General features: G+C 39.1%; 2 protein-coding genes across 3 annotated transcripts; both read right to left on the reverse strand.

The window, feature by feature from the left end:
- Window positions 1-16,248: 16,248 nt before the first annotated feature.
- Window positions 16,249-18,404, reverse strand: LOC121762634 (29 kDa ribonucleoprotein A, chloroplastic-like). The gene is made up of 5 exons (XM_042158591.1): window positions 18,021-18,404; window positions 17,511-17,612; window positions 17,093-17,392; window positions 16,748-16,854; window positions 16,249-16,593 (listed from the first exon to the last, which is right to left on the reverse strand). The coding sequence occupies exons 1-4, from the start codon at window positions 18,357-18,359 to the stop codon at window positions 16,792-16,794; spliced, it is 804 nt and encodes a 267-aa protein (XP_042014525.1). The 5' UTR covers window positions 18,360-18,404; the 3' UTR covers window positions 16,249-16,593; window positions 16,748-16,791.
- Window positions 18,405-19,769: 1,365 nt separating this feature from the next.
- On the reverse strand, window positions 19,770-23,251 carry LOC121762602 (synaptotagmin-3-like). Of its 2 annotated transcripts, XM_042158543.1 has the most exons (13): window positions 23,108-23,251; window positions 22,836-23,007; window positions 22,561-22,659; window positions 22,439-22,489; window positions 22,234-22,357; window positions 22,021-22,139; window positions 21,619-21,720; window positions 21,421-21,495; window positions 21,154-21,230; window positions 20,815-21,064; window positions 20,339-20,707; window positions 20,111-20,239; window positions 19,770-20,024 (listed from the first exon to the last, which is right to left on the reverse strand). In XM_042158543.1, exons 2-13 carry the CDS (start codon window positions 22,947-22,949, stop codon window positions 19,896-19,898), a joined length of 1,638 nt encoding a protein of 545 aa, XP_042014477.1. In that variant the 5' UTR covers window positions 22,950-23,007; window positions 23,108-23,251; the 3' UTR covers window positions 19,770-19,895. The 2 variants fall into 2 exon arrangements, with proteins under 2 accessions (XP_042014477.1, XP_042014478.1); XM_042158544.1 differs by lacking the exon at window positions 22,561-22,659.
- Between the last annotated feature and the right edge of the window lie 1,072 nt (window positions 23,252-24,323).

Genomic DNA, 24,323 nt, shown 5'->3' on the forward strand with positions numbered 1-24,323 from the left:
TACGGAATTAAATTTACGATACAGATACGGGAAAATTAAATAATAATATTTAAATTTAAAAAAAATACATTAATTAAAAAAACCATCTTCCACACACGAGCCCCCGCCTCCGCCTCACTCCTCGTGGCTGTCGCCGTCGCCGTCGTCGCCGCCATTATCGCCGCTATCCGGGACCCCCAAATCTGCGGCATCTGAGCCCCCCAACTGTGCCGAGGCGGCATCCAAATCGACCTGCATACTCTCGAGCATTGAGTGAAGAAACCTCTTCTCCACGGGGTTAGTTGCCGCCCTCCATTCAGCTAAGATCTTGTGCATCTGAGCCCGGGTTTGTTGACGCGCGAAGAAGGCGAGCTCGGTTGGCGACGTGCCAACAGGGGGGATGCCGACTGGACCTCCTGGGACCCCTGGGCGACCCCCCTCGCTACCCGTTGTGCCAGCCTTTGACCAACCGGGCGAGTGCAGCGAGTAAACGATGGAGGGGACGAGAACTCCTGAACATCCTCGGTGAGGTCGTGGGAACCGCCGCTGCTGCCGCTGTAATCACCGGCATAGTTCAGTCGTTGCTTCTTCGGCCAACTAGCATCGACACCTGCCCGAAGCTTCTCGGAGTCCATCAACACCTCATAGCAGTTCCAGTAGGTGAACTCCTTATAAAGCCCGGGCACGGGGAAGGCTTTCTTCGCTATCCTCCTCCAGTCCTCGTCAGTTTGGCCACTGGTCTGCATGCGGAGGGCGTTGGTGTACGAGCCCAAAAATTAGGAGACCGCAGCCCTGATTCGGTCCCACCCCATCCGGCACTCCTCCCCGCTGTGTGGCCTCCCCTACGGGCAAAATTCCTTGTAGGCTGCTGATATTTTAGCCCACAAGTTGACGATCATCGCAAACACTCACCCAAGCCATGGACAGCGCGATGTTCTCCGCATCCGTCCACTTCCTCCGTGCCGGGCTGTCGTCATCAGCCGGCTGCGACGACTCGCCGACCACCCTTTTGCCCTTCCCCTTACCCTTCTTCTTCTTTGGGGCGCCCCGACCCCGCCCTACTCCCCACGTTTGAACGGGAGTGTCCGCATCCTCGAGATCTATCCCCAACTCCTCTAAGGAGAAAGTATCACACCCAGTGAACTGCGTCTTCGATGGGGTCGATGTGTGCGAAGAAGCAGTCAAAAAATCAAGACTGAGGCGATAGACATTGTCCCCCCGACGTCCCCTGCATCCCGAGCTGCCACCCCAGCATCATCTGCATCACGGCTGCCCACCCCGACATCATCTGCATCCCGGGTTGCATACCCGGTACCCCCTGCCCGCCCTGGATCTCCTACCATCCCGGCATACTACTCCCGGCTGCCATCCCGGGCATCATCTGCTGCCAATGGTACATGTTGTAGTACCCGGCCATTAGACCCCATCCACCTTTCACGGGTACCGTGGGAGTTTGAGACCCGCTCGTCACTGGAGTAGACTCGTTGTTATTCTCCATTTTGCTTTATTGCTTTTGTACAGAAATTAAGTGAGAGAGAAAACTCGTTAAAACAAGCGGTGCGAATGAAAATGACGTGCAAATAGCGTATATATAGTGTTTCGAAAAAAAAGAGCTGGCCGATCGCTCGCCGATCGGGAGCCTGCAATGGCGGCCAGCCGACCGGCGAGCGGATCGGCCAACGCCCGAAAATCGGCGTCGGGTCGCCGATTTTTTTGCCGAAATAGCGCTCGCCGGTTCCAATGGTTCTACGAGCAGACCGGCCAGCGCCGGGAATCGACTAGCCTGTCCGCTCGCTGTCATTGGAGATGCTCTTACTACTATTATTATTTAAGTAATTCATTGACCATGATATATGCAAATTGCAATTTATGTTATGTACTATGATTGATAGAGTCGGGTCTATAAAAGTTTCTTGGTTTAATTTCACGGTTAAGTTCCATCGCTTAAAAGTACAAAGTGGAGAATGAGATTCTTCTAAATTAATAACCCTAAATGCTAGAGCCAATTAAAAATAATTAATTACAAAAGAGAAACGGTGTCACGATATTTATTAAAGATTAATTAGGGTTGATTAGTTGCATAAATGTACAGACTTTGCTCCGATTTTGTTTCCCACAAAGATGACTTCCAAAGCTTAATTATATCGTAGGAATTGAAGTTGACTAATTTGAAAACGAAAACATAAAACAACGCAATCGCTCAACATATTAAAAATAGTAAAATTAGATTATGCGGATTATAGAGAGCGGCACCAAAAATTTTTAGTTCAAGTTTTACTTATTGTTTTCTAAATAAAAATTATGGTTTTGTAAGGGTATCATTTGTGAGTGGTAATTTTTAGTAAAGCACTCTCATGTTCCTAAAGCACAAAACAACCATTTACTTACTCCCAAAGAAACTTAATCCAATTTTTTGTAGCATTTTTAAAGAAAAGAAAAATGTCCTTTGTGTCTGATCCAACTTGAAGGAAGATAGCAGCATTGGGATTGTGCTAAACGATAAAAAAACTTTTTTTCATATCGTATCTCCAATAGCAATAGGTCAGCCATAAGCTAACCATAGCCTAGCCACAACTCCTCCTGCCACATCATTAGCACTAAAAACTCCTCCTGCCACATCATCAGGACAAGCAACTGGACAAGCAGTAGGCTAGCCACAATAAACAAAATTATAAAAAACAAATAATTAACACTCACACAAAATACGAAATTAAATTTACGACACAAATACGGAAAAATTCAATAATAATATTTAATTAAAAAAATTACATAATTAAAAAAATTACATAATTAAAAAAAAGGTAGATTAAAAAAAATTACATAATTAAAAAAAACGAACGCCGTGCAGTCCTCTGCGCCCACAACTCTTCAATTAAATCCTTTTGGAGTCGAATATGAGCATCCACTTGGCGCATGTCGGCATGTGCTTGGAGGCGGTCGGCTTCATCGTGAGGTACCCCGCTTCGTACGTTGGGGGCGGCCACGTCGTGGCTTGGACCGGCTTCATTATCGTCATTGGCCCAACTAGTCAGTTGTACACCTTCATCTTCGACAATCATGTTGTGCATGATAATACAGGCGTACATTATATCAGCAATGCAGTCGACATGCCACAAACGCGTTGGACCCCTAATTGCCGCCCATCGAGACTGGAGCACACCAAATGCGCATTCCACGTCCTTGCGCGCCGACTCCTGCCGTTCCGCAAAGTAGGTCTTCCTCTCATCTGATACGCATCTGATCGTCTTCACAAAGACGGGCCACCTAGGGTATATCACATCCGCCAAGTAGTAGCCCATATCATGACGGTTGCCGTTGGCGACAAAACTGATGGTCGGACCCGGACCGACACCCTGGCACTGCTCGTTGAAAAGGGGCGACGAGTTGAGGACGTTGAGGTCGTTGTTCGACCCGGCTACCCCAAAATATGCATGCCAAATCCACAACTGGTAATCAGCTACGGCCTCGAGGATCATCGTGAGATTCTTTCCCTTGTAGCCGGTCGTGTAGAACGCCTTCCAGGCAGTGGGACAATTCTTCCACTCCCAATGCATACAATCTATGCTGCCTAACATACCTGGGAACCCATGCTTCTCCCCGTGCATCTGCATCAGCTCCTGGCAGTCTTCGGGGGTAGGGCTTCGAAGGTACTGATCACGGAATATTTCAACCACGCCCTGACAGAAATACTTCATACATTCAAGGGCAGTCGTCTCACCGATGTGGAGGTACTCGTCCCACATGTCTGCCTCGCCTCCGTAGGCCAACTGTCTGATTGCCGCAGTGCACTTTTGAATAGGTGTGTGGTCGGGTCTGCCAGCCGCATCGTGCCTGAAGCGGAAACACAGATATCGATACTCCAAAGCGTCAACAATACGCATAAACAGGGCCCTGCTCATCCTAAAACGCCCCCTGAAAAGGTTGGCGTTAAACCGCGGCTCCTGTGCGAAGTAGTCTTCATTTAGCCGCTGATGTGCAGCTACGTGATCCCGTTCAATCACTGCTCGGCGGTGGACAACGGGTCGAGGTCGAGGTACCGCTGGCTGCAAGGCCCTTTGTATCAGCCGGTTTATCTCACTGGACGTATAGGCCTCCAACTCTTCGTTCATTTGCCGTTCGTACTCCTCAGCATCCTCACCACTACCACCACTACTACAACCCGCGTTACTCATTTCGCGTTGTTAATCTTGTACAGAAATTAAGATAGAGAGAAAACTCGTTAAAACAAGTGGTGCGAATGAAAATGACGTGCAAATCGCGTATATATAGTGTTTCGAAAATTAAATAAATAAAAAAATGGACTAGCCAATCGGGAGCCTGCAATGGCGGCCAGCCGACCGGCGAGCGGATCGGCCAGCGCCCGAAAATCGGCGTGCGCTCACCGATTTTCTCGCTAAATTGCCGCTCGCCGCCTGCAATGGTTCAGCGAGCGAACTGGCCAGCACCGGGAATCGGCTAGCCGGTCCGCTTGCCGCCATTGTGGATGCTTTTAAAACGTCACAATGGACAGCGTGACATGGGGTTCTTATTTTAGTTTTTTACATGAGTTAATTTATAGTCTAACTAAACAATACGAGATGGATAGGCAGAGAGAGACGGGTAAAATTTAAGAAATCAGATGTGGTCACTGGTCACCACAGAGCACTGTGCATCATCATAACTTAACAATTACTACTATAATATTTTATATATTTATATATACGTGCGGTTATACATTGACACATTTAGAGCACTCACAATCGTGCTCTTGCCAGGGAGCACGGTTGTGGGCCCGGCTCCACTTTTTCTGTCTGCTCTCTGGCAAGAGCACAACACCCACAGCTGTGCTCTTCCGCAAGAACGAGCGCAATTCAATTTAAAATTCAATTAAACAAAAACATTTCCATAATATTAAAATTTATTAAAAAAACCTAAATAATATTACAGATGACAAATAAAATAAAAACGACATAATTAAAATCTTAAAAATTAAAAGTACATAATTAAACTCCTAAAAATTAAAAATTACATAATTAAACTCCTAATAATTAAAAATTACATAATTAAAAGCTAAAAATACCCCCATGGAAGACTACTCATCCGGCGGCACTACCCCCAATTGTCTTTGGAGGCCCAATATCATGGCCTCATGCGATCGAGTTGCGAGGGGGTCATAGTTGACCTATCGGCCATATTGAGTTGAGCCAAGAGGGCCACAACGAGTTGGTGGGGGTGGAGGTGGCGCATATGGAACGGGAGCGGGTTCGGGAGCATTGGCGGTTGCAGCCGCGGCGCGATGGCGGTTGGCCGCCGCCTTCTTCCTTCCTTGTGGTCGGCGTTGGGAACCGCTCGAGCCGGCGTCGGGGCTTCCCAAGTTAGCTCCGGCGAGTTGGCTAGCCACTTCTTCGGAGCCGGCGTCGGATAGGGATACCGACCTTGACCGTTTGGAGGAGCCGCTAGAGGAGGATGTTATGCGTCTCCTGCCAAACATTGAGGTACTTGAATGGCTTGTAGTTCATGGATTGGTAGGTGCTCATCGCGGCAGTGATGATGTCGACCTTGCTCCGGCCGCTCCCCGCCGACCGCTCTTCCTGGAAGAAATAGCCATTGAACTTGCCAATTTCTTCGTTGGCTCGGTAGATGGCGTTGCGCACCATACTCTTGTTGCGCTCGATTGTTCCCGGCGGCCGGTTTTCATTGTACCGGCGAGCTATGCGCCACCAAAAGTGATCGTCGGATTGGTTCGGGCCAACCACCGGATCTTCGGAGATTTTCAAGTACGCCGCGAATAATTTATCCATCTCCGTCGGAGTGTACGGTGTGCGGACACCGCGAGTAGGAGGAGTCGGAGTTTGGGAGGGGGCGGTCGGCCTAGGCTCGGGTGTCCACCCGTATTGCCCTTCGGGGGCATCTTGGTAGTCGATTGGGTATGGCCGGTAGCCACCCGGAATGCCCGAACTTTGGGTTTGAGGAGGGGCCGAATATTCCGTTTCCGGACTAGGAAACGGTTGTGAAGAGAACCATTCGGGGTTCCAACTGTGGGAGCCTGGGGGGTTATTGTCTTGGCCGGACATTGTTATGTTGTAGGAGTGGAAGAAAGATTGAGAATGGATATGTGAGAATGAAGATGAGAATGGATATGTGATGTGAATTTTTGGGTGTGAAAGTGGGGGTATTTATAGATGAAAATGTGTATTTTTGGGGGAAAAAATTAAAAAAAATTAAAAGTGGTAAAAAAACGGTAAAAAACGGATATATTTTTTTTGGGAAGTGGAAAAATATTTTTTCTTATTTTTAATCGGTTTTTTTTAATTAAAAACTGATTTTTAATTAAAAAAAATTCAAAGGCAACGGCTATGCCGTTGCCCAATCGCTGGGCGCCACGTCAGCTGCTCGCTGGCACGGACATGCTCCATGCATCGAGTAGCGCCGTGCCAGCGGCGGCGGAGCTCGTCCTTGCCAGCGGCACGGACGGACGGACGCCGTCCGTCCACCATTGCAGATGCTCTTATGCTCCATTCATAGGAAACATTTTATTTTTATTTGATGCTGGCGCGAGCGCAACGGCGGCGGAGCTCGTCCTTGCCAGCGGCACGGACGGACGGACGCCGTCCGTCCACCGCGTCCGTCCATCCACCGTTGCAGATGCTCTTATGCTCCATTCATAGGAAACATTTTATTTTTATTTGATGCTGGCGCGAGCGCAACGGCGGCGGAGCTCGTCCTTGCCAGCGGCACGGACGGACTGACGCCGTCCGTCCATCCACCGTTGCAGATGCTCTTATGCTCCATTCATAGGAAACATTTTATTTTTATTTGATGCTGGCGCGAGCGCAACGGCGGCGGAGCTCGTCCTTGCCAGCGGCACGGACGGACGGACGCAGTCCGTCCACCGCGTCCGTTCATTCACCGTTGCAGATGCTCTTATGCTCCATTCATAGGAAACATTTTATTTTTATTTGATGCGACGCCACTCCTCACAGTTAGCATGATGTCCCTCCCTCATCCCCATTCCATTATCACTTTTTTAATGTTGTATGTCGGCATTACGATGAAGTCATTCATTTGATACATGACTAAGGTTGAATCTCATCCATTAAATTAAAATAAAGGAATAGAAGACTTAGATTTAATTAAATTGTGTATTTGTATAGTTTCGTTGGGACATTATTATATAAATAAAATTGTCCAAAATATAATAAACCTCAATAAATAAATAAATAAAATAGTACTCCATTAGTACTGAATTCACTTTATTTTAATCTTGAATGTTTTATTAAACAAAATTATGGGATAGATTATTTCTATACACTGAATTTGCATTAGACCATCTCCAACAAAATTGTAAAACTCAATATGCAATAGGAAAATCCCTTCAATGGTACCGCAAAGTCAATCCTATTATAGGTATTTGAGTGAAATATACTTATCTTTTGGTTTGCATTAAAACTATACCAAAACTACTTTTCAAATTATAATGTATTGCATTCCAGTCCAAATTATTCTATATTTATTAAAATAAATAAAGAGGAGAGGAAGAGAAAGTATGGAGAAACTTACAGAGAAAGAGCAGACCAGACTGCGATGGAGAAGAAGAGATAAGAATTAATGACCTAATAATTCTATTAGTAATATGTTATTTATTGATTAATGGGCTATAACCCATATATACGTTTTTTTTTAATTCAAGTATAAACGCAGAAGACTAAATACGATTAATAAGATAGTTTACATAAAATAAAATAATAGCAATAATAACCTAACATTAATAATTAATGAAAATTCAAAAATAGAAAAACATAAGCTAAATACTAAATAAAAACAAAAAGACTAATAATTAAAATTACAACAACTAATAAAATACTATAGAGTAAAAATTAGTAACTTTAGTAGTAGTATATTTCAGGTAACTCGATATTTAGAGTAAAAATTACCTAATTAGAAAGCATATGTAAAAAGTAACTTTAGTATAATTCAGGTAACTCGATACTCAATAATCCAAAAATCTCACAACCCGATATCTAATCTGAAACCCGAAAAATTGGATATCGGGTATCCAACTATCCAATTTTTTGGAGTTTGGATATCGGGTGATAAGGCCTATGCATCTTACCACGCATAGTAAAAGTGTACACCACACATTATCTTCTTTAACAAATTTGCTTGAAGTAGCATATGAGGGTGGTACTCGCATCACCTAACTCGAGTTTTGGCATTTTCTTGATTTCCTAATTCATGAGCTTGCCAAATACTTCCTCCGTTCGCGAATAATAAACTCATTTTTCTATTTTAGTTCATCCACAGGTAGGAGTTCATGTTTACTTTTACCATAAATGATAATAGAGTCTCACCTCCCACTAATTCATTCCACTCACATTTCAATTAAAACTAATATATACAAGGAGACTCATATTCCACTAATTGTTTTCCACCCACTTTTCTTAATATTTCTTAAAACATGTGCCGCCAAGAAATGAGACTCCTAATAACGGACAGGGGAGTAAAGTATAATTATAAATAATAATAATAATAATAATAATAATAATAATAATAATAATAATAATAATAAATGTACTTTTGTGTCCCTTAAAAATAAGAATTCTTTCCTTTTTTAGAAAATTTCTTTCTCTCTAATGAGGCGGTACCCGTTATTCACCAACACACTTTTCTTTCTATATCCCTCTTAGTTTACTTATTTTGTATTAAAAAATTCACTAATCCTATGTTAACAACAATTTTGGCCTTTTATCCTTGGTTTGATTCTTATTAATATTTCTATAGATCTCAATTTTTTATATGAAATCCAATGTTATTGGCACCCTTTTGCACAAAAAAATGCGCCACATTTAACCGGTGTGCACATAAAAAATTGTGCATAGTTGCGGATTCTCGTTTACATAAAATCGAATTTATTTATTCATATACTGTATGAGTTATTAACTTGAAAACACATCAACTTTCACAAAATATGTGGATTGTACATAAATATAAATTTTAATTTTTGGTTTATCATAATTTTATGCCAAAATTAAAACTTAAACATTTTTAGATGACATAGAAGCCTGAAACTGCCTACATGGACTCATACTATCGACCAACATTGCAGATAACTTTGTTCCAAACTTCAAAATGATGCCTTCTAAAAATTCAAAATGATAAAATAGTAGTATTTGCCAATGTTTCTGAAGGCCTCCGTCGTCGAGGAGTTCTACAACCGCCAAGTGCATTGTTTTCTAGCAAAGTTCAGTTGGATGCACAGAATCGAGCCACCGCCGCCTCTCCCTCAAGAAAGGAGATAGACGACGATGATTTTAATCCTAGATGCAAAACAATCTCATTTTACTCATAAAACACCACTTAGTTCGTTTTTTTACACTTTGTTGTCATATCAATCACTATTAATACAACGTCAATTAAAATATCTCATTTAAATAAAAAAAAGTTATACCAAAACTTCATCGTGATAAATTCATAACTAATGAAAAATTAGTGTATTAGTACTAAAATTTTGAATTTATATGCAGTTTATTAATTGTGTTAAGGTTTATGTATCTAAATACTTACAATAATTTTTTAAAGGTTTATGTATCTAAATACTACTAGTATTCATTTTTCATTATTCATATGCCGCCAGATCATATATTGGCGTGTTCTTGTAATCTACATCGATGGTGGTAATTTTATAATATCAACCAAAATAAATTTGTATTTGTCTATATAAATCAAAATTTAGTATAGATACGCTATTCATGAACATTTTTTCGAGCACGCGTTGTGACTTAAAAGCCAGGAGGTATGAATTTTTTTTAGAATTTAGTACTCTCTCCGTCTGTCATTAAATATTTTATTTTTCTTTTTTCATCCATCCGTCAATAAATATTTCATTTCATTTTTACTATATTGGGTAAATGGACCATACATTCCACTAACTCATTACACTCACATTTTTATTAGAAAACCAATATGTAAAAGTAGACCAAAAAATAGATCTCACATTCTACCAATTTTTCTACTCACTTTACTTTATAAGTCAAACAATTTCTTAAAACTCGTATCAATCAAATATGAGACATTTAATGACGGAGACGGAGGAAGTAGGATATAATAAGAAAATGAAAAGTACATGTACATACATAATTAATTAATTATTACTGTAGTACTATAGTTTAGGCATCGAGAATTTTATAGATTAAGTATTATCCTATAATGGTACTACTTCAGTTATAGCTTTTCGCCACTAATTTGTTTGACTTTATGGAGTTTCAAGAGATATTTCAAAACCATGAAATACATTCATGACGTGGCTGTTTGGCTACATTTAGATTTTCTGTTTTATGTTGTCACATTTTTGGTGTCAAAGAATAATTACTACTACTATATTCTATGCGTATAAATTATGCAATTTAAAATTAAAACAAATATTTAATACTCTATTAACTGCAAAAATAAAAGATGAATTAATAGAATTCAAGGTCTCAAGAATGAAAATTAAAATAGCGGATTTTGCATTTAATTATTTCCATTGCTATCAAAAAGACTAAGGAGTAGCATCTTTTTTCTCTTTTTCAAACTCCATATAAAACTAATTACCATTATAAAACATCCGTCCATTTTTTAATTTTAATAATTATACATCCATATTTATTGTGCGCAACTGCGCATGATAGTTCGGAGTGCTGTGCGCATGCTATTTGCCTGTGCAATATGTGGTCCCACCTATACGGATTTTGTATAAAGATTCCATATTCCACTAGTATAATTCCAACTTATTTATAATCAATCAAGCTAATTATAAAAATTAATATGTCATAATTTTAATTTTTTAACTCAAAAATGAAGCCGGGGTAAATTGTCAAACAATTATTACCAATATGACTATGTGTACTATCGATATACTCCTCAATTTCATTTTTGTCTTTTGTGTCAATTAAGAACCATTCTTGAAAGAGAATATTACCATCAATATTTAAAAAACACCGACATCATCTAAGTGCTTGCATTCACATTATATAGAAGAAAGTTTGTATCATGGTATCTAATAAAAAACACAATAACAAATATCATAATTGACTAAAACATATTTTTTTGTTGAACACCAAGCCAATGCAAACACAACGAAATTACAACTAGTAAAATAGTTTTCTTAAACCACACGCTAGTACAAACACAAAATGAATTACAAGTAGCTCAAACCTGAAGAATTCCCGATTCCCATAGGCATGTATCGACTTTAACAAGAACAATTGTTACGTGTTTCACTGAATTTTTGAATTTGTTCTCAAATGTGTTTTATACTAGCAATGTAATGTAATGGCTTATAATTTCTTGACTTGGAATAACCTGACGGAGATAACGATAATATTGACTAATCGTAAATTAATATTGCAATGTCTACCTAAAAAGAGGAAATAGACAACTTGACTTGTGAGTTGTAACGAGAAGGGAATCGAATTTTGTGAGTACTTCTTTTGCAAATTTAAACCTTAGTTTGATGTATATTTGATCGGCGAGCGCCAAGTCGGCAAAAAAAACGGCGAGCGCACGCCGATTCCGCTGGCAGATGCGCTCGCCGATCGGCTGGCCGCCATTGCAGGCTCCTGATCGGCTAGCGAACGACAAGCGGATTTTATTTTTTATTTTTATTTAATTTGCGGAACGGCAAGAGTCGGCGCGCAAGGACGTGGAGCGCGCATTTGGTGTGCTCCAGTCTCGATGGGCGGCAATTAGGGGTCCAACGCGGTTGTGGCATGTCGAATGCATTGCTGATATAATGTACGCATGTATTATCATGCACAACATGATAGTCGAAGATGAAGGTGTACAACTGACTAGTTGGGCCAACGACGATAATGAAGTCGGTCCAAGCCACGGCGTGACCGCCCCGAACGTACGAAGTGGGGTACCTCACGATGAAGCCGACCGCCTCCAAGCACATGCCGACATGCGCCAAGTAGAAGCTCATATTCGACTCCAAAATGATTTAATTGAAGAGTTGTGGGCGCAGAGGACTGCACGGAGTTAGTTTTTTTTTTAAATTATGTAATTTTTTTAATGTACCTTTTTTTATTTAAATAAAATTATTGCATTTTCCCGTATCTGTGTCGTAAGTTGAAGTCCGTATTTTGTGTGATTGTTATTTTTATTATTTTGTTTATTGTGGCTAGGCTATGGCTAGGCTATTGCTTGTCCAGTTGTTTGTCCTGATGATGTGGCAGGAGGAGTTTTTAGTGTTGATGATGTGGCAGGAGGAGTTTGTGGCTAGGCTATGACTGGGCTATTGATTGTCTAAAACCATTGTGGATGCTCTTAGAAATTGGAAATTGGCCGTGATTAATATATAACGAAATTCTAATGCATAGTTTTGGATCAAATTTCAACTATTAAATCAAAAGCGGAAGGATAAGATTAAAAACACAATGTCATATGGTTCATACGAAGGATATGAACTAAAACGTTTTTTTTTTTTAATATGTAGGTATAATTATTTCCCTGATTAGTGTTATTATATCAACTTTTCCCTTAGTTATGTTTTATTCATATAATTTTTCAATCTTCATTATATACACTCGTTATGCATTATATACACCAACATTTTGCATTACAACATTTTAAAGTTTCACAACACAACACAACACAACACACTACTAGAAAAATTGCTTCTCACTACACTTTTTTATCACACTTTATAAAAAGTGTCAGCATAGATGTACTATCTACACACTAGCTTTTCACTGCACTTTATAATATATTGTTACTGCACTTCAACATAAAAAGTGTCATCATAGATGTACTATCTACACACTACCTCTTACTACAGGTACCCGGTGCATAAACTCGTTGTGCATTATACATAAACTCGTTGTGCATTATCTACGTCAATATATTTTTGAAAAGTAGTCAAATATTAGTATATGAGTTTCTTTAGCACAGAATATCGGTTTCTTTAACATACAATATCAATATATGTAATAACGGTTCTCTATGTTATACCGATATCAGTTTATGCCACACACAATATCATTTTACTGACTGTTTTCTTCCATCACCTACTTACCTTTTGTGGAGAATTATATTTTTTTTAAATTATCCAAAATCATATACTCTATCCGTCTCCAAAGAATATGCACTTTGGATTCGGCATGAGTTTTAATGTAAAATTGGTAAAGTAAGATAGAGGTAGAGAGAAAGAGTAAATAAAGTATTGTTAGTGGAGAATGAATCTCTTATCATTAGAGAGAAAAGACTTTCCAAATTAGAAAGTGCATATTCTTGTAGGACGGACTAAAAAGAAAAGAGTGTGGGATGGAGGAGGGAGTAGATTATAATATCTAATGAACAAAAATAGTTCTTGTTCTCATTTTAAATATGATTCTCATTTCATCGCACCCCTATAACCTTTGGGGCTTGGCTACGCCACTAATCTATATCGTGTACCTTGGCTACGCCATTAAGAGCATCCACAATGGGGCGCCTTAAAGCCCGCCCTATGCACCGTCACGTCAACATTTTATCCTCCTGCCCTTCCACCTGCAGTGGGGCGCCCTAAGCATTTTCTTCTATTTGAATACTTAAATAACTACAAAAATTGGGAAAAACCTTCATTTCATTTATAAAATTAATACATTACAATACGGATTACAAAAAAAATTCACAAACTCAGCGACGGCAGTTACGAGCCCACACTTCTTCAACCATGTCGTTCATGAGCTGCGCATGGTCGTGTTGGTTGCGCATTGAGGCATGTCTAGATAGAACCTCATTGAAGCCCGTCGGTAATCCTCGAGCGGGGGGTTCGGTCGCCGTGCTGGAGGAGCTAGATGCACTTTCGTCATCGGTCCAATCGGTGATGTTCCCACCTTCATGTTCGACTATCATGTTGTGCAAGATTATGCACTCATACATGACATCGGCGAGGACTTCCTTGAACCAGAGAAGGCCCGGCCCTTTCACTATTGCCCACCGTGCTTGGAGCACACCAAATACCCGCTCCACATCCTTCCGCGCCGCCTCCTGCTTTTGCGCAAATAAAACTCTCTTCTCACCAATTGGGCAGCTGATCGTCTTCAGAAAAACAGGTCACCTTGGGTATATGCCATCGGCCAAGTAGTACCCTATGTGGTATTGGCGCCTGTTGGCGGTGAACTCGATGGTCGGGCCGTTGCCGTTGCATTGCTCGGTGAAGAGGGTGGATGAGTTGAGGACGTTGATGTCGTTGTTCGACCCGGCTACACTGAAGTAAGCATGCCAGATCCAGAGCCGATGGTCAGCGACGGCTTTGAGGATCATCGTCGGGTGGCTGCCCTTATATCCACTAGTGAATTGGCCTCTCCACGCCATCGGACAATTCTTCCACGCCCAGTGCATACAGTCGATGCTCCCTAGCATCCTAGGAAAGTCGTGCGCCGTCCCGTGCATTCTCATTAGGCCCTGGCAATCTACAACTGTCGGCTTTCGCAAATATGTGTCGCTGTAGGCCTCCACAACTCCCCTACAAAATCTCTTCAGGAACTTGCGGCCTGTTGTATCCCCGACGTGGAGGTACTCATTGAACATGTCAGCACTGGTGCCGTAGCCCAACTGACAAAGTGCAACTGTGCACTTTTGCAACGGCGTAAGTCCGGGTCTACCGATGCCATCTTCTCGATACAGGAAGTATTCATCACGTGACTGTAACGTCTGGACAATGCTGAGAAAAAGGTAACGAGGCATTCTAAAACGACGGCGGAAAACAGTCGGGCCCCACCGTGGTTGCTCGGTAAAATAGTATGTACGTAGACGTTCGTGAGCAGCGGCGTGGTCGCGTCGGACAAACGTCCGACGTCGAATAGGCATGGGGATCTGCTCCGCCGCCACCGCCTCCTCGCGTTGCATTATGGCTAAGCATTCCGCCATTGCGTCGTGCACGGCTGCATTTAAGGCTCAAGTCAAGGTCGGACTACCGTCCTCCGAGGAACTCCGGTCGTCGTCGTGGTTCATTTTTGTTTGTGAGAGATGGAGAAACGTGCGAGCTGAGAGAAATGAGAGATGCGAGAAATGTTCGTATGAAAAATAGAATGACAATCGAGGTTTAAATAGACAAATTTCGAATTTAAAAAAAAAAAACAAAACAAAAACGCGTTGCATCGTCCGCGCCATTGTGGGCGCCGCAGACGATGGCGCGGACGATGCCCTATCGTCCGCGGACTAAGCGTAGGGCGCGGACGACGCATCGCCCGTCGTCTGCGGAGCCACAGTGACGGACGATAGCGCGCCCGATCATCGGGCGCGCTATCGTCCGCCCACTGTGGATGGCCTAACAAATATCGTGTATTTATTTTCATTTACTAATTAAGGATAAAACGTTCATATTTGTATACAATATGATTCTGTCTATAAAAGATAATTTTAAAGGTTGAACAATAAAGTATTTGAGCATTATATTAGTGATAACACATAAAGGGATCTTAATTAGAAGACGTGGAAGGCCAGGATTGGTGGGTTATGACCAATTAACATTGACACTAAGTTGGAATGATAGATCGACACGTAAAACTTTGTCGGGTATCCATAGGTTTGGTCAGGTCTCATAAAGTTGAAACACTAATATGTGACTGCTTGTCACAAAGCACAATTATATGCTATTTATGGAGCCTTACTTTCCCATTTCATCTTACTACATTCGGAAATGCATAATCTTATCCTCTCTTTTACCCAACTTTTAATTCTCACCACCTAGTTCTATCATCACCATCATACTCTGTGTTGTTGCTAACTTTGGTTATCATTTAAAGTAAAGTTAAAGTCACATTAATATTATTATTATGTTTTTATGTGGACTGAGATTAGTTGCATCTTCATTACCATTTCTTAAAATGAACAAAATATATTTTCTTAATTATTATTACTATGATTTATAGCCGTGTCTGCTCAAAATTAGCTGTGAGATTTGTCAATGTTCTATTTGTTCATGTATTTTAAAATTGCAAGCAAACTAATATTTTTCCTTTTTCCTTAATTGGGTAGGATTGATATGTTTAAGCCCTTTTAACTTTGCCATAGCATTTGTCCGAGCATCTTAAGTCGTTGCTTTCCCAAAATTAACTATTCTTGGACTCCATTATCAAATTATTCATATTTTTACTATGCATCTTATTGTTTAAACTATAACCAATTACATCTTCTCTATATTTGAAGCCCATTGGGCCCATAATTGATTCACCAATGGCTTTACAACAAAGCCCAGATACAAGAATCAACTACCATGTCCAAATCAATACGAAGACCCACAAATGTAATCTTTAATTCATCACATTTAGAAAGAAATCAATTTTCTAAGGATTGCCATAAAAAAGAATTGGGTATTATCGTATACAAACTTCTTACAAGTGAAGTTGCTTCATGTCGGAATCTAGAAGTAAACTTAACCTGCTTATTCATTACACACCCACAAAATTTCTCCACAATGCAGAATCACACATTGCAGAAACACACTCTAAATTTCGATTGCAACTCCAGATCCTGTTGGTATTGATGGAGGGGACGTATTAGCCTAAACGCCAGTAGGTGAATCCCGATGCAGGTGATGCGAGTAACAAGATCTTCCAATTCTTGTCGAGAGGGCGAGACCTTGGGATGCAGCATTTGAGACTTGGAATTCTGATGCAGATATCAGGTAAGAATGAGGAAAGAGTCTCGGTTTGAATGAGATAAACAAATCACAATGTTCGAAAACTTGAGATTGCTTGAAGATATGTTTCACATTTCACATAAATGCAACAACTATTTGATACAATTGAGTTAAATACAATACCTCCACATGCTTTCCCAGTTGGATGACCTCGAATGATTAAGTCATTAATATTCACGCTTTGGACGGGCTTCAGCTCTGCTCACTCGAATAGATCTACCGTTGAGGTCCTGCTCCAAGAAATTTCAATGAGATTTAAAAGAAGGCGTATTCATGGAACAGAAAACAAACACATCAACACCAAGTTTAGCAGTGTAAATCGACATAGATTAGAAACATTATTTGATTTCAAGAAAAGTCCCAAGCAGTTAGGAATGCTCTAGACTCGGCATGTATGAAGCAAATAAAGCATAGATGAATACACATGTAGGGCGAATACACGGGAGTAGGTAAAAGTAGGGGACTCACCATGCCATCGAATGATCTGATAGCATTGTCAACCTCTTGAGCTGAACCATACGTTACGAAACCAAAACCCCTCGACCTACCACTGTCTCTGTCATAGACAACAGTTGCTTCCTTAACCTTCCCCTGCTCACTAAACAAGGTTTCGAGTGTAAGATTGTCAACACCCCACGCAAGGTTACCCACATAAAGCCTGTTGGTGTTGTCTATACTCGACCCTCCCCTGGGTCCTCGGGGCGAGAAATTTTCATCCCTTGGAGGTGGTGGGCCAGAGCTCACCCTCAAAGCCCTACCTTGAAGTTCCTGCAGAAAAGGAAAAAAGTCAGGCAGGCAGATATCGTCTCAAGCAGCATAAACAAAGCTAGCAAGAAGTTGACAACAAAAGCCAGCATGCAACACTAGCAAGAATTAAGAAGCTTACATATCCATTGAATTGTTGAGCGGCAGCTTCTACTTCCTCGACTGTGGACATAGTCACGAAACCAAAACCCCGGCTTCTTCCTGTAGCCTTGTCATAGATAACCTGCACAAGTTCAAGAACATTGTTTTTTCTATCAAAATCGATTTTTTACCCGTTAACTCGAGCATACACAGAGAGAGATTGAGTAACCAATCAACAAATTCAATCCAAAATAGTTTGCAATCATATAAGTAGCATAAATATATTCATTCCGCAAAGCTTCCAGAAGCAGTTCCGAATCAAAGTCCATTGACATTCATGAATATGTCCGAACAAAATCATTTTTTATCCAAACAACAGCACCTAATTAATTAAATTGGATTGATTATACTATTATACATAGTGAATAATTTAAGTTAGCTTTTGAAAAACAAAAGCGAAACTTTACACACAAAAAATACAAAAACAATAATTTAAAAAGTGACAATAACGGAAATAGAAAGCGAAATTACGATAGAAAACAAAATATACCTCAACCATCTCAACATTCCCGGCTTGTTCAAACAGGCCAGCAAGCCGGGAGCTATCAACGGTGAACGGCAAATTCCCCACGAAAAGTTTCAACTCGGGGGAGAAATTGGGCTGCGGGGACGCCTCTTCATCCTCTCCCTCGTCCACCTCTTCGCCCAATTCAGAGGAAATGGCGACGTTGCGGACGAATTTAGGGATTGGGGTAGAGAGGGAGAGAAGGGGCGGCCTTGGCAATGCGAGGGGTTTGAGAGAAGAGGGAGCAAGCGAAGACGCGGAAACGAAGCATAGGGTTTGCGGAGTGAGGGAGAGAGAGAGGGAGTGGAGCGAGGCAGCAGCCATTGTTAAAGATAAGGTTTTTGGTGAGGTTTCTGATTTTCGATGATAGAATGAGCTACAGTTTATAACCAAGATAGAGAGGCTGATATTTTCTCTTTCAAGATCAGGTAATTTTGCGGACATACTGATTTTCTTAATTAAAATTTTACAGTATGTGCTGTTTAATTTTCTAATATGGTCTTTTTAATTCCACCTTATAAATAAATGCATTGCTTATACATACTCAATATTAATGAAAAAAGAGGTTCAAGAAAATTGTAAAGTTGAACATACTAGCAGTATTTTTAGGGATAATAGTCATTTAACTAATAAAATTTGGTCGAATTTTAGTATGTTCTATAAACTTTGAAATTGAAATATTAAATTAAGAAATTTTAATTTTTCTCAGTTGTTTCATCCTTCCACAAATTAATAATATCTTTTTGTGATGTTAAAAATAATAATTTTTTAATAAAATAAGAAGATAAATGAAAAAAAAAGATTATAAAGAAAAAATATTTATTTTAATGAAATACATTGTTTTTTACTTTTGATATTTTAGCAACCAAAGAAGTTATTTGTAGGAAATTTAAAATACTAGTATTCGACATAGAAAAATAATATTGGTTGTCAAAATGGGTTCCAAGTGTCTTGTTTTAATATCATATGGTCAAATTAGAGGAAACACACTTGATTTTGATGTCTTGAAGTCTTGAACAGATACCCTTTCAAAATCAAATATATGTAGTTTTAACTTTTAGACCAAAAGTTTTAAATTTTAATACTAATATAAACTAGGATGCATTTATTTTCTCTTCTTTTTTGCATTTAAGAAAATTATCCTAAAATAATCAAGTTTGGACAAATTCCAAAATTTTATAATTTTGAAATAAAATACATTAAATTTAATTTTTCAAAATTTGTTTTGATTTTTTGTTCAGGCAAAATTGAAACTGGTTTCAGTTTCAAGTTTCAATCATGTAAGCTTAGATTCTAACCTAGTCAACTTCAGTTTTAAAATATCAGCTTCAATTTCAACTAAATTAATAACCGGAGAAAACTTGGTGTAATTTATTTCGAACTTCAAATATTACGTGCAAAATAAGAACTCGTCAAACATGATGTATTTAATGTGGATTTTCCATTTTTTATACTTAAACCAAATATATATAGATTATTTAATAATATGTTCTCTTTTGAACAAGTACATTTAATCTTATTGCCTAATTATATGTCTGTGTATAAAAGGGATATTCCAACTCAAATTAGTGAATTACCTCTCCACATTATATACTCCTACTACTTTATTATTATACGGCTCATTTTTGCTTAACACTAGAATTTTGTAAAACAATGCTCTTTTATAATAGGTAAACTTAATTTTGTAAAACAATGCTCTTTTATAGGTATAGATTGAATTGAAATCTCACCAAGTATATTAATATCACTATTTTGTATTTCCCGCCATTTGTTTGTTTGATTTTCAGAGTCATTGTGATCACATATACATATCTATGTATTCAAAGAAAACAAAAATCTGCTGATGGAATCAACAAACAGTTATACCACTTTCCACCTTATGTCCAAATGTATAATTCCATCTCTCGAGTCGATAAGATGATACTTCTCGTTGATATGCTCGTTGTCGACCACATCGGCCAAGTGAATCTCTACGTACCCCAACGACTCCTATATATGTCGAACAGCAAAATCAACATCATGATAAAAATTGTGAGCTACATCAAGGAGATAGATGGAAGTTATGGTGGTTGTACCTTACACATGACTCCCATGCGACGTCTCTTGCTCATCACCTCGATCTTGATGAAATCCTTCACGGGAGCCTCATCTAGCACGAACTGGAATTCTTCATTCCAATAAGGGTTTCGAGTTTTCTTCACAGTCTATGGACGGATGATGCATTGCAAATTGCACATTTGAATGTTATACATAAGTAAATTAAGCTAAACATATATTGAAGTGCGATTAGTGAAAAATCTCACCTTAGTTCGCCGTTTGTCGCCTCTAAACAGGACTGTGGCATAAGGGCTGCTCGGGCTGGTCTTCCCTTCTACATCCTTAGCCTCAACGACCCTAACAAGGAGCAGACCCGTCCCACTCAGCGACATGCTTTCATGGCCGTTTCTTGAACTTCCGTTTCCTGAAGAACCAGAAGATGAACTAAATTTCTTGCTGTCTTCGAGGAAAGGAACAAAGGTCGTCTCGAATGCGATCTGGCCGTGTGGCTTCTTATTATGAGGGTCGTTCGGGTCCATGCTATTCTGCAAATCAAGCGTGATGTCTTGTTTCTTGTATGGAACGAGCGTATTCAGTGGAACCAACTGCATTCCTAGATAGTCATGAGCACCAACCTGGTATTCGAATAGGAAAGGAATAGAAGCGTTACACGACATAATCTTTAGACGAACTCAACGAGCAAACTTGTTTTGCAGATTAACTAAATGCACATAATGTACACCTTTTCCCAATCATAGAGTTTCAGCTGTAGAACTTGGGACACGGGGTCCTTCACGGTCAGCTTGAAGGTCTCGTTCCATTCGGGATTAAGATTATTCTTCTTGACCGTCGTCTTCTTTGAAGGGAGTCTTTCCCCTGTGAGGCTCAGTTTAACATAGGGATCAGATGTGCTCAGGAAATCCATGTTTAAGAGATTGCGTGCTCTTACAACCTTGACGTGTAGTATTCCAACAGGCTTCTTCGTAGCTCCTCTGGCGATTTACGAATACAAGAATCAGAGTGAAAGGTTTCGAATAAACGAATCATATTTATTAGTTTATGAGAGAATGTTAAAACTTACAATGAACTATCAAGGATGTCTATCTCTAACGTTTGGGGCCAGAGATAAAGCTTAGCGACTTGCCTCGCCACAATGTCCTGCAGGAAACAGAGGTTCGGGCATCACAACTAATCCAGCAAGAGATAAGACATCAAGAAAAAAGACAAATATGTTCAAATTCGATACCCATACATCCAATGTTGTTTAGACTATTCATCAGCTAAGACAAGGCACAATCACACACGTATTGTTTTTCATATGCAGAGGGGGTCAAAGAGATAGGAGCACCTGTAAAATATGGTACACACCGGGTACTGACATAATATCACATCCCATAATTCGAAATCCAAAGTCTACCATTGGCTGCAATCTTGCAATGAGTGTGTCAAGTGAGTTCAAATGATTCCACAGAAGTTAAGAACTGAAAGTCTGTCTGTATTGAAAAAAATTCGAAACTTGAGAATGGCGAGATTCAGGTTTGCTTACCTTCTCCATCAGGGAAACGGCAATGCTTGAAAAACATGGGAATGACGGTACAAAAGGTCTCAAAACGATCCTTGTTGCTGATGATATTTGAATATCTACAACCTGGAATTAGAATCAGATTAATGAACATTAAAAAATATGGCATCGTGTGTGCAATCCACATTATTTGTTAGTACATACTCACTTTAGCACGAAATCTTGTTAAAAAATGATACCATGATCATTATAGAATTGAAAAAGACTATGATCAAATATCCAAAATAAACACAATTTTCATTGAGCTCACATGTTTCTACTGTTCCTTTCACTCTAACAAAGATGAGCATATGCAAGAGAATTGAAAAGGCCGAATTTGCATGACAACATCAATCGAAAGTGCAGAGCTAGTGATGTTCGTCTTACCTGGATAGCTAGTCGTAGAGATGACAATTTTACTTCCAGAGCAATGTCAGCATCCCCAGCCCATCTCAGTGCAAGATCAAGAACTAGTTCATTCTCATTAGAATCTTGGGGCTTCAGACCTGTTGGGAAAAGGCCGAAATTGCATAAAAACATTAGATCATATTCAACATTGTATCTTCAGATTGAGGTGACTAGTGAGTATTCAGATCTTACCATGAATCTTGGGAGGAAGGCTTCCAAGAGTAAGGCGTTCAAAATCAATCGATTTGATCTGATATTGGCCAATATACTCAGCAAAGATAGCTTCTGCGGTGGTCGTAATAATCCCACACGCTGCCTGAAGGCAATGCTCGAAATCAGAAAGGCGTAAATGGAAGAAAGCCGGTGAAACATACATTGAACATGTATATAACTTCACCTTATCAATATATGGCCATGCATCAAGGATTACTCTGTTTAACCAATCAACCTACAAAATCAAAGCATATAAATCATTTGGAAACCAAAAACATGATTCAAAAACATTTCAAGCAGGCTCACTCTCTCATAGTCTGGATTCATCACCCATAGTGGAAGATTAGGCATGATATCAACTATGGAGCTCGAGTCAAATTCATTAACCGAGTTAATCACAACCTCCTACAAATTCAAACACCAAATGCATGTATAAGGCAACATTTTCAAGTCCAATATTTTCAACATATCAACTTCTAACTAGAAATGATCAAATGGGATTCTTTCAAGAATCACAAAAAAATGAATCTTGAACTGGAAAATTGCCATTCACTAAGTAAGCAGTAGGAAACATGAATTACCTTGGATACATCTGTGGGGTCAAAGTATATAAACACCAAGAATCCGACAACGATTCCTATTGGAATCCCAAACCCAAATCCTATCCATTCCAACAAACTCTCTAGAAATCCCATCTTCTTTAATCATCGAAACATCATAAGAGAAACCACTACTCCAATGGTCACCGACAATCTATAACCAGAGAGAAAAGCGTGAAAAATCAACAACTTAACAAGAGAGAAAAACGTGAAAATCAACAAGTTAAGAAGAGGATCATTAATTTGGAATATACCATTAATCAAAAGACTGGATTTTTTTTCCATCACAGCCGGCGTAGCGTCGATGTTTTTCGTAAGCGGGTGTTGACGTAAACTGATTCAAAGAATTTGGCAGCTTGTTTTAAATGCGAACGTGGCGAGCAATGGAGGTTTAATTTGTTTTTTGTCATATTTGGTAGTTGAATTGCGCAAGACTACGCCACAAATAAGGTTTCATCAAGAATTGGTCCAAAATCTTTTAATTGTGTTTGAATGAGACTGGTGGTGTGGGATTTGAAATACTTGTATTTTATTAATTGATGACATGCACAACTTGTGATTTGCAAAAGGGATTGATTCTTTCTTATGTTTGATTTCATATTTAATTTTATCCATAATTGTAATGTGTATTTATAATGAAATTTGATAAAAATATGTGTTAGCTTAATTTTAGAGCAATTACATCTTATTCTATTTACTGTGTTAATATTGTGTTTATAAATTGATTTTCAATGTAAAATGTTAAAAAAGTTTGATTATGTCCGTACAATTATATACATTTATCACTACCTTATTTTTAATTTGTTATATGTACGTTGAAAATAATATCATATGTGGTACTCCCTCCATTCCATAGTAGTTGAGACATTCATTTTCAACACGGATATTAAGAAAAATTGTATTAAATGAGTTAAGTAAAGAAAAAATAAAATATGAAAGGAAAAAGTAGAGATATGAAGAGAGAATAAAGTGAAAGAGTAAAATACGTGAAAAAAAATGTATTGACTTTTATTAAAAAAGTGAAATGACCCTATTAATATGGAACGTATCAAAATGACAAAGTGACTCCACTACTATAGAACGGATGAAGTACGTAGGCCATGTTTAGTTGGCGGGAAAGTAAAGTTGGCAAGGAAAATGATTCCTGGGAAAATGAATCCCGGGAATATGATTTCTAATAACTTTACTTTCCCGTGTTTGAAAAATATCAAGATTTGAAAGTATATATTTGACTTAAACACTAAAATAAAAATATACTTATCATTTTTATTTATAAAAAATAATAATACATATTATTTAATAAATTATTAATTACGAATGATAATAATTATATTATTTTATTTATTATTACGATGGATAGTTTAAATATGGATTATACATCATAATATATAATAATATAATAATAAATAAGATTATTATTATTATTATTATTATTATTATTATATTTACTTAATTTTTAATTGAATAAAT

This window comes from Salvia splendens, chromosome 13 (assembly GCF_004379255.2).
Source record: "Salvia splendens isolate huo1 chromosome 13, SspV2, whole genome shotgun sequence".
Lineage (NCBI taxonomy): Eukaryota > Viridiplantae > Streptophyta > Magnoliopsida > Lamiales > Lamiaceae > Salvia > Salvia splendens.

What these genes read in the sequence shown, in the direction of transcription:
- LOC121762602 (XM_042158543.1), bottom strand. Translation starts at nt 22,949, where the DNA reads ATGGGATTTCTAGAGAGTTTGTTGGAATGGATAGGATTTGGGTTTGGG. An exon ending in ACCCCACAGATGTATCCAAG is followed by an intron (nt 22,660 to 22,835) that starts GTAATTCATGTT and finishes TTGAATTTGTAG; the next exon opens with GAGGTTGTGATTAACTCGGT. An exon ending in GCATGGGAGTCATGTGTAAG is followed by an intron (nt 20,025 to 20,110) that starts GTACAACCACCA and finishes CGACATATATAG; the next exon opens with GAGTCGTTGGGGTACGTAGA.
- LOC121762634 (XM_042158591.1), bottom strand. Translation starts at nt 18,359, where the DNA reads ATGGCTGCTGCCTCGCTCCACTCCCTCTCTCTCTCCCTCACTCCGCAA. An exon ending in GGAATGTTGAGATGGTTGAG is followed by an intron (nt 17,613 to 18,020) that starts GTATATTTTGTT and finishes GAACTTGTGCAG; the next exon opens with GTTATCTATGACAAGGCTAC. An exon ending in CTCAACAATTCAATGGATAT is followed by an intron (nt 17,393 to 17,510) that starts GTAAGCTTCTTA and finishes CCTTTTCTGCAG; the next exon opens with GAACTTCAAGGTAGGGCTTT.